Raw genomic sequence first — 12,686 nt, forward strand, 5'->3', positions numbered from 1 at the left:
AGGAAGGAAGTTACTGAGATGAACACCTGTTGCCTATGAATCAGTGGTTTATTGAGAATTCATGCACGTACATATACACTGTAAGGATGGAACATTTAGATTCGCACTGATGCTTTGGCTTCACAAAAATATGGCTGGACATCCCATTCCCAGCTGCAATATAACTTTTGACGACCAACGTTCCTTACAACACAGTTAACACTATACAAAATCAGAAATGACTCATAAATCTAATATATAAATGTATCCAGTACAAATATTAGTTTTGGCATTTCACTTCAACAGTCATTTTACAGAGAAAAAAAATTACTAAGAGCACTGGCATACCACACATGCAGAAGAGTGAAAGAATGTTTCCATTAACAGAAAGAGCTTGAAGATTGTATATTTGATGTGAAGTGTTACTATTGCATTCCATGGAGCTATTATTCAACAGCATCTGTACTGTTCATGTTGACACTGGATTGGTGAAAGGACAAATAGAAACTAACCACCTGTCTGCCATTCTATCTGCTCCATATGTCCACACAGACAACAGCGTTCAAATATTCATGACCGGCCTAAAGGCTGATGGCTGCTTTTTTACCTTCAGGGCAGAAACGTAAAAAGTGTAACTGTCTGTTTATGTTGCCTTAAAGACATTTCGATATCAAATCGAAAGCAGAAAAATAAGAATGCATGAATCGATTTAAAACATCAATGCGCATTATAATTTGAGTCGTTTCCTGAGAAAAAAAAAACGTATATTAGATTTTAAATCTAAATGTTACATTTGAACTCAAAAAACATGGAAAACAGTGGGCATTCATTATTCTTCACAAGTTTGGTTTTCAAATGGTTTGAAAACATCTTATGCTCATAAAAGCTGCACTTATTCGATCAAAATGAATAAAAGTAATATTGTGAAATATATAAAAAAAGTATATTTTAAATATGTTGCCTGTGATGTCAAAGCTCAATGTTCAGTCTCACATGATCTTTCAAACCATGAAACAGATTTGCTGCTCATGAAACCAATATTTTTTGTAGAAAAAAAGAACTGCGCTAAATAGGAATCTAACAAAGGAAGCATGTTTACTATCACTTTAGATCAATTTAACGCATGCTTTCAGGGCTAAAAAAAATTTCACCAAACTGTTGGCATGTTCTGTTACACAGTAAAAGAAGCAATACTTTCTTTTTTAAAATAAAGTAGAACATGACAGTCTGATGTTTTTAAAATGATCATAATTGGCAGGACAGCAGGCCTCTCCGAATGCAGCTACACCACATGATGTATAAAACCTACTTTCAACAAATAACACCTAGTACAAATACTATGTTTAGAACATGCCAAAAGCATGCAAATAGTGGAGATCTTTGAGATTGATTCGAATTAATGCAAAACAAATGAAATATTTACAAGCAGAACTTCATCTTTGTCTAATAGTCAGAAATTTTCACATGGTACTGACTAGTCATTTACTGCTTTCAGTGGAATGTAAATAATTGTGAAAATATAACTCTTTTTAGGTCATCACTTAAAGACACTTTGAGGTCACTTGACAACTTTAGGTCGTGCAAGTTTTTTTTTTTGTCTTTTTTTTGATTAATGCAATCATTTGCCACTAAAGAGTAACAGTATCAGAATTAGTAGTAAAAGTGTAAATACCTGCATTTTGCCAATTGATTTCAAGGCTTCTTTAAAATTCGGACCATTCCCAGACATGACAGCTCAACAATACCAATTCCAAAACCAGGCTGGAATACTGATGAAAAAGGTAACCACCCATCAACAGAAACTTTTTTTTTAAAGCAGGAAAGATATATAAGTGCATCATTAATAACCCAAACTACGTTTCCTAATTAAATCCCGCCTTTTCAGTGTGCATGTGAGCGCTTTCCTGTCAGCTGCTTCTGATCTGTATTCACAGCTGTCGAGAGGTGCTTTGGTCAGACTGCAGTAGTCTGACAATAGAGGGGTCACTCTTGGCACCTTTGATAAATTCCTCCAGAGACAGTCTGCCTACAGATTTGAAAAAACAACAAACACGTTATTTCACCCATTTCCAAAAGTAACATCTGAGTGGTGCAAACATTGATGAACTTAAATAAATCCTAAATATTGTTATCTGTGTGCCAGTGGTTGTCATGGACACTGAAAAATTGTTTTCTAAATTAGTACTCTCTTGTTTCCCAGCATCTTTAAAACAAGAAAAATGTACTTGGAAAGCACAGTTATGTAAGACATAGAAACGTTACATTTGGCTTAAAAAGTATTGGATAATTGGGTATAATTGGGTATATATATATATATATATATATATATATATAGACACACATTTATAAAAAAAAATATATATATATATATATATATATATATATATATATATATATATATATATATATATATATATACACATTTTTTCCAAGTGAAGTTTCTATGACATTTTGTGTGCTTAAACTTAAGAGTCTATATAAATATTAACAGTGAGTGGGAGATGGATCTCGAGAGGCGTACCATCGTTGTCTGTATCCATCTGTCGAAATATCTTATCTGTGCGTTTCTCTGGTGTCGACTCGTCCTCGGGCATCTTCATCACAGATGACACCATTTTATAAATCGCCTGTGAAGATAGATGTAACTGTGTGTCAAAGCATATGGTAGCTGGCCGTCACATGCAAAGCCTTCGGTTTTCACGAGCAACAAGCTTGATAAGACTGTCTTTATAACTCCACCACTGCCAGTCAAAAGTTCCATAACGCAGCTGTCACTGTCACATCTTCAGTCAACACTTCATATCAGCGTAATCAATGCAAATGATCGTCAGCTCGTTTCTCTGCCAGACACATTTAATATCACTTTCATATATTGTTTTATAACGTGTCCTCAGTCTCAGGTGTAAAAGAGCCATCCACGTTATTAACATGGAGAGTCAACAGACCCTTTGAAGTAGCGAACAAAGCCTTTGTGTTTGGCCACCATTTGTGGCAAGACCATATGGCCCGTGGAACACTTGATTGAGGAGATCTGTTTATTCAGGAGGTCTGTATCACCAAACATTAGACTGAGCCAATATTGATGTGGAACAAGCTGCTCTGAAAACAATGACTCGCCGGGTAAAATACAGAAATGCAAATGAAACCAAAAGCACTAAAAAGTAGCACCTCACCTGTACGATCTCCAGCATTTCAGCTCGGCTGATGTATCCGTTGCCGTCCAGATCGTACATGCTGAAAGCCCAGCGGAGCTTCTGCTCCAGGCCTCCGCGCGAGGTCACGCTCAGGGCGATGATGAACTCCCGGAAGTCGATGGTGGCGTCGCCGTTGGTGTCAAAGGTGCGGAACACGTGCTCCGCGAACTTGGAAGCATCGCCGTAGGGGAAGAAATTGGCGTAGATCTTCTTGAATTCCTCTACTGTGAGGTGGCCAGATGGGCAGTCCTTCAGGAAGCCACGGTACCACTCCTGCAGCTCGTGGTCCGTGAACTCTGTGTTCTCCCGAAGGTCATTGAGGACCTCTGGTCGCAACTTGCTGTTCTGTTTACCCATGACGAAACTCTCTCACAGACGGTTCCCAGATCCTCGCTTCTCCCTGTCAGCACAAACACAAAGAAAAAAGTAGCTACTTAGCTATTTTGAACCCCAAATTAGCTTCTTTTATACTTTCAACACAAGCCAGAATAAAGAGATCCACATTTCCTCTGCCAGATGTAGGTTTCGGAATAATGGAAAACGTGTTACCCTTCCAAACCGAGGGAGTGGATCCTGGTATCCATGGCAACCATTTAATACCTTGTTAAGGTGAGAATTTATTGACTCCTTCACAGTGGGGTAAAGGGGGGAGGGCACTGAGCAGCATTCAGGGAGGCTAATATGAGGGCATGACTGTCACCAGACCCCCTTAGCAACAATCAAGTCAGCGTGGGTTTCCAGGGAGATGATGAAGAGAGTGTTTTTTTGCATGTGTGTGGGTAATTTGGAACGGTTGGTGTGGCTTACTGTACATGAGCCTGTGCTCGCGGCGTTAAGAGGGGGCAGAGTGTGAGGCACTGCTCGTTCTATTTAAACAAATCATATAAAGACCATATAAATGGTGGGGTGGCAGGGATGGGAAATTTAACGATAGGTTATGTAAGCTACATGACCATATGCACTCGTTCTATATTTTCGCTCTTTTTACTACAGCCTCTTTCTCCATTAACATTAACAATTTCTGCATTTTGAGGGGACATAAAAAATGTCAGGATGACAACTGTACTAAGATTAGGGCAAGAAAGTCGTATTAAAAGAAATTCGAAAGCAGTGTTACACTCTTTTATATGTAAAAAAAACACCTTCCAACTTGGAGAAACATCCAGAAAAAAAAAATAAAACAGGAAATTATATCATATCATAGCATCACACCCTTGCAAAACAAAGTCATAGTACAGGTTGTAAATGCCATGTGATCCAAATCTGAAAAAAGTTTCATGTAAAAAAAAAAATTATAATAAATAAATATACATGTAACTTTTTACTTGAGGGTTACATTGAATTATATTTTAGAATCTATATTTTCAAAACCACACGAAACCAACACGAACATATAAACAGTATATTTTTAAGAATTCTGCCCTGAGTTATTAAAAATATCAGGAATGTGGCACATTTTGAAAAATGTCATGGGCCACTATCAGCCCCGTGTAAACAGAACACCATTACTATGACCAGACTGTGCATATTTTCTTCACGCAAGCATCTTTCCTTCCAGTGAATCAGGATGTCCTACTTTAGCCCACAAGCTACTGGTTTCAAGACTGCAGGGTGGTAAGTGAGATCATGCCTCATTATGGATATAAATTGGTGTTCCTGTGACTAAAATACCTTCTGCCATCTATCTCGTGCTGCATCCACAGAGCAACACTCCAACAGATGTTTTTTTCCTAAATAAAAACGTCATGGGTAACTGAGTTACTATGACCTAAAAACCTTTCATTTTCAAAGCTACAGTAAAATTTCCGCAATTTATTTTCGGTTAAAGCTACACTTTCTTAAGGAGGAACTATCTCAGTAAGTTCTAAGCCAAAAACATTTTCTAGGCATTTAGACTTGATTCTCTAGACATGTCTGCCTCTTCAGAAAATGGTTTTGCTCCGTTTGCTTAGTTTGTCAGGGACATCGTAAGAGTGGCTCCTCCCTTGGCTGGAGTCACATGGGTGAAGCTGCTGGCCTGGCAGCACGCAGGCAGACATAAACATGGGCGTAGCTTGCTGCTCCCTCCCTCTTTTCCCTCAGACACTCACCAAGCCGCAAGAAACCCAGAACTTTCCATCTGAAGGGGAAAAAAAAAGTAAGCTCATGCTGCTGTCAAATGGAAAAAATATGAAAAAAGTAGGGTCCCCACAGGCCCTGATCCAGCAGAAATAACAACATCACAGGGGGCACATATATAGAGCTGAGAATCCGGCCCACATATTCATTCTCTGTGAAGAGGAACCAAAATGAAAGACATGATGAGAGGAGCGATTCGAACATAGCCCTAATTTTCCAAATGCTTGAAAAGCCCCTTGCAGAAAAAATTGAATCAGAACAGTCAAGTGTGAGACACATCTCCTCAAATGAATTGTGGGTGGAGAGCAGATGGTGTATTACTTTATGCTCCAGCACCTCATGGTTCAGACGCGCATCCTCTGCCACTCAAGTCACAAACCATAATGCTTTACAGGTGGTTTCACAACTGCCATCTTTCTATAAACGATACAAGCGGTACTCACACACCCTAAAGAAAACTAGGAAAACCATATAGCTTCTTATGTCAACATCCCAAAGAATGACCTCATGTTTCTTAAAGGGACAGTTCAGCCAAAGATATTACATTCTGGCATAATTCCAATATTTTCATTTCAGTCATTTTAAACCTGGATGATTTTCATCAAACACAAAAGGAGAAATTTAAGCCTTTACTGGTCATTGCTCATTAAATTACAAAAAACTGGAACTGGAGCCTTAAATTATATGTTTTTTTGTAAAAATGTACATCTTTTTAGCTAATAGTCTTCACACAGAGGATCATTCAGTGTAGCCATACTCATTTTAACTGGTTTAGTGAACTAACAAAAATAAATTTCTTGAAAAGATCCAACTAATAATTTGCTCACAAATAGATCTTTTCGCTTTTTCATTTACTGGCAGTCTTAACATAAATGAGCAGATAAGTTGAGTTTAATGAACCAAAATAAACTGATCCACTGAGGAAATCCAACTCAAGTCATAATTTGTTCACAAATCAGTCATTGTCATTTCAAGTACAGCATGCCTTCAAAAAATACATTAATCATATGGAACCACTTTTATGATACATTTATTATTGCTTCAGTTTTCTTTTTAAAGCTTGAAAGCTCTAGTTACCCTTAATTTTAGCAGCATGGAAAGAAATTGCTGGTACACTTTTTCCACAGAGGAAGGAATGCCCTGAGAGGGAGAATGAAATCCTGACAGCAATTTCATTTTTGGGTGAACTATCCCTTTAAGGGTGAAAATAAGCTTGGAACTGTCAATCAGCCTACGGAAAAGAGCCAACATATACAGTTCAGACAAGCCTGTAAGTATTTCAGTGTTATTTAATTTACTTAATCTGTCTGTCCAGATACATTTGCATTTGTTAGTTTAACGTATTTTCTCTGTTTATCCTACATGCCAGATTCTATTACACTGACCTCTGTTGCACTTTCTTCTCACCAAATATTTTACCCTTGTCTGCCATGCATCTAAAGGGAATATCCTGTCACAATAAGTCAGACGCTCCTCTATTGCATCTAATGGCTAAACGTTCTTCTATGATTTCCACACAAGACCTAGTTTCCAGTTTCCTTCCCAGTAGCCTTGATTTGCACAAACCTATCTTTGTTACCCCTCTTCCTCTCATTAGAGTAGCCCCCATTAAACACTGCCACACTGGCAAACATGAATGTTGTATCTCACCACCAGATTCCACACACTCACGTGACATGTATTTTTTCACAGGCCAGTGCGAAAAGCAATACAGCGCAACTATTGCCCTTAATTTATTTCCAGATAACAGCTTTAATTACACTCCATTCAAATCAAACAACAATATGAGCCAGGTTGCCATGTGCACGGATCAAATAGCCAGAGAGACGTTACCTGGAAAGCGTGGGACACACTTTGTACACATCAGTGCAGTTCAGCATGTAAATGTACAGTATTCATATTTGACCCATCATGCATAAAACATCAACTCAATTAACTGTGCGTGTTGGTGTGAGGCTCATTAAGTCTTCTATTCCCCAATGTGGCCTAACAAAAATGCACCCCGACAGGTGTCAAAAGATCAGTAGAACAGAAAACCCAGACTTTCTGCTGCTCTGGTGGACCGTAAAATCACAGGAAAACAAACAATCCGCTTGTACCCTCGTTTGAGGATTCAGGGTATCTTTCCCTGAAACAGCTTGTCGCTAAACGTAATGATGTCGAGAGGTCATCCAATGCATCTCCCATCCAGAATGAATTTCCACGAAACAGTTTTACACATTTCGCTGGTATTTGCTAGATTTAGACTAGAACTGGAAATGGAAATGGAAATGTTGACAGCGGTTCCAGATTGTTCTGACACTGACGGCAGGCTGGCAGGTATGCCACTGAGATGATTGCAAGGCATCATGGGGAGACTTGATTGGAAAAGTGGGAAATCGACCTCTCATTCCTGCTGAGGAGATCATGCTGTGACCCGCAAGGTGATCGTAATACAGGGCAAATTAAGAATACAACTGACAAGTGAATTAGAAGAATAACCTATAGTTATCAGACCGTCTACAGACTACCACTGAAAAGCTGTAGGCTACTGCAAATATTACTATAAAACAAGTGAATTATCACAAGAGATGAAGCTATAATTACATTCAGTTATACTATATAGTAAGTAACTTAATGTGTTCATATATAAGTCAATTTATTCGGAAAATCAAGTATTTTAAAGTGTCAAATTAATGCGAGTCACTTTGCATCCTAAAGTCAGTTTTCCTGGTCATTAAAAACAGCCCTTGCACTGAAGGACTGTTTAAACTAAAAAAATAAATGAACAAATAAAGAATTTAATTACATTTCTCCAACCTAGAAACACAAAAATAACCTCACGTAACATTGCCAAAACCATCGCAGATTGCTAAAACGAGACACGAAACTAGTGTTTAGCCTACACTTTAAAGTGCCGTAAAGAGCTGAGTATTGATTCTCAAGGACCGCTATCATGCAAATGATGGGTTACCATCAGCAGCATATGTTTGTTGACAAAAAATTATATAATACAAAGAGGTTAAGACAGACATCAACATACCCCTAAGAAAACGACAGAGCTGGTTTGTCCCTCAATTTGCCAGCTGTAGCCTTGGTCCGTCGGGTCCTGAAGAAGGAGTGTCCTCACAAAACTTTTAACATTTTCGCCGCATGAAAAAACGAACAGAAGCTTGCATATACAAACAAAAAAAAACTAATTAAGGTGTGTTTGCACGTACCGATCGATCTTGTAGACTAAAAGTTGGAAAGTTGTCGTAATAAAAGCGAAGCGAAAAAGTTATAAATTGCAGAATATTCTACAGACTCCATAACATCTCAAAGGCGCACTTGAAACCTCATCATTGAGCGAGAGACCTGACACCACACACACAGCTCTGCTCCGCTGTCAGTGGACGAGACCATCGCCAGACTGTAGGGGGGACGCGCGGATCTCAGGAAGGGATGTCATTATCATATTTAACAACATTCACATTCTGGACTCATGTTTCAAGTTGCGAGATGTGTCAAGACAAACAATTAATCATTTCTGCGCACACGCGGCGATATAGTGAGAGCAAAACGCCATGCTACACTTTGGACGAGTCCGTACACTTCGGAGTACAGCAGATTGCAATATACTGTAAAAAGAACAGTTGGCTTAGGGGGGGAAGCGCGTATTTGTCTGCAGCTGGATACAGCTGCATCTCATTTCCATAACAACCTCCAAATTCTCCTGTAAAAGTTGCTTTTTATATTTAAAGATGCTAAAGAAGAATTTCGTAGCTAAAAATAGAAAGCATAATAGCTAAAATGCAAGTGTAGGCTATTTGTAGGCTATTTATCCAACCTAATAAAACCATTTTAAAAAATCATCAACAACAAAAAACACCGTTTTAAGTTAAATATTTTTTGTTAAAAGTAAAGTAAGCCTATTATTGTGGCAACATTTTTGTTTATTTATTTTACTAATTAATGAAATGCATTTTTACATTTATCCAATCACTGATACTTTTGGGCCTAATGGCGCACTTTACGGCACATAGGATCAAAGATGTATTAAAGATGAATTTGTATTTTAATATTCAGTTCTGATGAATTTATATTTTACAATAACTCTAGCGTTAATAGGCTAGGTTTGCGATGGAAAACTCCGATGGAATTATATTCGACATCTCCACCAGGAGGCAGCAGACGTTACCATGTCATTTCTCTTGTAGCCAAAGGTGTACATAGGTCTATTTCAATATTAGCCTACTGTATGTATATGCATGTATATGTAAAAACTGTATTTTTTTCCACAACATTCTGATCCAAAACAGATTTCTTGAGAAGTTGTTATCCGGGCCTAGGCCTATATGCAATTTATATCCTCTCCTAAAATTCATGTTGTGATTTTGAAATGCAATGTCATTCGTATTTCATCAATAAGGGCTTGTTGACCCCCTTCATCTAATTTTTTTTTTTTTTATCATTTTAAAAACGACCCATCTTTCCAAAACAGAAAAACACTCATGATCTCTGATCTCTGATGAGAATGACAAATATGAAACACTGATACAAATAAGTGACCTTTGCTCTTGTTGAGGAATAACAAGCAATTGTAATTGCGTGAATCAGCTATGAGTCTATGCAACTGAAACTTCTTTTATGATTTTATAATATTTGTTTTATATATGTTTTGATTCCTCAGCTGAATGGACCCCAGACCCATAAACTACCTCTGTTATGTTTAAACATGATTCTCGAGAATGCGCGGCCATGATGACTTTGAGCTCAAAAACAAACAGCTAATGTTGACAGATATAAATCTACCTCAGACACACAGGGGCAATGGACTTTATGGTCACTCCACGGAAGCGTGATGATATTTCCATACCATTTTGGTTCCACACTCCTTTTCTGCGGAAAAACTATAAAAAAAAATTTAAATAGAAATATATTTGCTGAGTTTTTAAGTAGATCAAAACATGAAGTTATCTACATATCTGTCTGTCACTAATGACGTTAAATACTGGAAGCAAATTAATATAAAATCTATAATCAGTTGATTTTATTTTATAGCACATATCAGTTATTAATGCAAACTATTAAAAAAGCCAGATATGTTATTATTTTATTTAGATTTTTACATTAAAAATATATAATATATTCATTAATTCATAAAATATATAATGATATTCAATAATAAAATAAAAAATAGGCCAAATCTTCATATGGTGGGCATGAAAATCACACCACTCAATGTTCTGCACTGTAAAGTCCAGCTTTAAGATTTCATTTTAGGATCTGATGTGAAGTTTAACTACAAAACAAACAGTACATGCTGGTTGTTGGGGTTGCAATGATTGATTTTTGTCTGCTGTTTTGGCATTAAATCAACCACCCATTAGATCAGCACCAATCAGAAATGTCTCCGCTCTCTCACACGTTTCTAGCTTTTTCTAGAAACTCTTTGCATTATTTGTACATTATGTTACGTATAAATTAATTAGAATTTACTTATTTTTGTCAACCTTTTTGTCACTTTGTCAGTTTTTATCAAGTTTGCCATTAACTGTAGGCTGGAGTTTTAAACTAATATAGCCTTTTTATAAAAATAGACAACAAAAAGAGGAATTTGTACCATTTGTTGTCTTCTGTGTATCTTCTACAGTTTAAAAGGACAAAGCATTCTTCCTTAAAGTGTGGACGCAGTGTTGCGTATCATATGTGTCTGACATGCCACACATGTGAGTGAAGTACATGTATTTATTACACAGCATATCTACCATATTAAGCAATTCCCTCTCCCATTATAAAGTCTCTTAGAAGGCCTTGCTAACTGAACGCTCTCAACTAAACCAGAGTATGTGCATTGAGAGTGAATGGTTTCAAGTATCATTGTAATAGTTTTAAAATCTAGCAAAATAAGATTAACTATATGAGTCATCATTAAGTCATACCACAACTGAAAGTCCTTGTATCTAAACAACAGAAATGGATCACATTTAATAAAATTAAAAAAAAAAAAATCAGTAAAATATAGCAAGATAGGACAATATATCAGGACTTAAAGCACAGAAACATTTTGTTCCGTAAGAAGATCCATAGCATTATCTACTCAAAAGGTTTGAAACTTGCCTCCTAAGACAAAAGATAAGCTCATCAATGCAAGAACGAAGGTTGGATCCAACTCAAACGTTCTGATCAAAGTCCATGCAGCATGTAAACGAGCAAATGTGTCTCCTTAAAGTGTATGCATGTCATCATAACGTATAGGAGTCTTTCAGAATATGTAACATTTATGGTGTACATTTGTTTGTTAACAAATTTGAAAATGAAGTGTTTAACTATAAAATTACATTGAACACATACAAATGCAACTACTATATTCTCAAGATATTTATTTTATTTTAGATGTTTGCCATTTCAGTTTACTATATTAATATTTTACATTACATTAAGCACGGTTTGTTTCATATACAGTATATGAGCATGAAGTTATTGCACAATATACAGCATCCCAAAACTGCTCAAGCTCAAAACCTTATCAGAAACTGCCTGTAATCAGAGCAAGTGTTGATAAAGTTGTGTATTGCAAACCTCAAATGCTTCTGAGGCAATAAACTGTACATTCTGTACAAATACTCTGCATTTTATGTTTTCACTTCAGCAATGCAAGCACGGCACAGCTGATTTAGCATTAACAATACAACGGTCCAAATTATTCTAAAGAAAATACTTTATTAAAGTTATTATTATCATTGTATTATTATAATCAATAGTAATAATAATTGATAACAATATATACCTTAATAAAATCACTGACAAAGTCACCCATGCAACCCTCACAAAGGGGCTTTTATTTGTGGTCTATTTGATTAGATAATAGTTATCTTGCATTAGTTGCGCAACTGTCTATATTTGATAATGTCATTACATATCTTTCTTGTACAGTACCATATCGAGGTCAGGCTCACACATTTGTCCATCAGCTAATGATGTCTGATGCAGAGACCTGACTGATAAAAGTGTGAGTAGAATTAATAACCATGTTAATAAGGAAATGCGCCTATCAGTGTAAGCGTGCATGCTTGCATACATGCCTCTATGCATGGCTTTGTGCAATATAATATACCACACACATCAGCACAAAACCAAGGTTTCACTATACTTTGGTGATTGATGATAACGGTAATCTGGGTTAACAAACTGATGATTAATGACTGTTTAAAAGGTCTTTGATCAACAGTAATGCTGAAATAACATAAAATTCCCTATTCAAATATTATATAATGGGATGTTTGACACAATTGTTAAAAGGTCTTTTAATGTTCCTAAACATGTCTTTGTGCAACAGTGTTTTAATCATACATAATCATATATATTTAATATATACATATAATACAATTGTATAATAAAATATATTCTGAAAATAGCGAAAGAGCTTAAATA

General features: G+C 36.6%; 1 protein-coding gene across 2 annotated transcripts; it reads right to left on the minus strand.

Annotated features, from left to right (window-relative positions):
• Window positions 1-29: 29 nt before the first annotated feature.
• Window positions 30-8,640, minus strand: hpcal1 (hippocalcin-like 1). Of its 2 annotated transcripts, XM_043219398.1 has the most exons (5): window positions 8,492-8,640; window positions 8,314-8,379; window positions 3,153-3,573; window positions 2,501-2,606; window positions 30-2,005 (listed from the first exon to the last, which is right to left on the minus strand). In XM_043219398.1, the coding sequence occupies exons 3-5, from the start codon at window positions 3,528-3,530 to the stop codon at window positions 1,908-1,910; spliced, it is 582 nt and encodes a 193-aa protein (XP_043075333.1). In that variant the 5' UTR covers window positions 3,531-3,573; window positions 8,314-8,379; window positions 8,492-8,640; the 3' UTR covers window positions 30-1,907. The 2 variants fall into 2 exon arrangements, with proteins under 2 accessions (XP_043075333.1, XP_043075334.1); XM_043219399.1 differs by lacking the exon at window positions 8,314-8,379 and having other exon boundaries at window positions 8,492-8,638.
• Window positions 8,641-12,686: the final 4,046 nt, after the last annotated feature.

Source organism: Puntigrus tetrazona, chromosome 20, assembly GCF_018831695.1.
Source record: "Puntigrus tetrazona isolate hp1 chromosome 20, ASM1883169v1, whole genome shotgun sequence".
In the NCBI taxonomy this organism is placed as follows: Eukaryota; Metazoa; Chordata; class Actinopteri; order Cypriniformes; family Cyprinidae; genus Puntigrus; species Puntigrus tetrazona.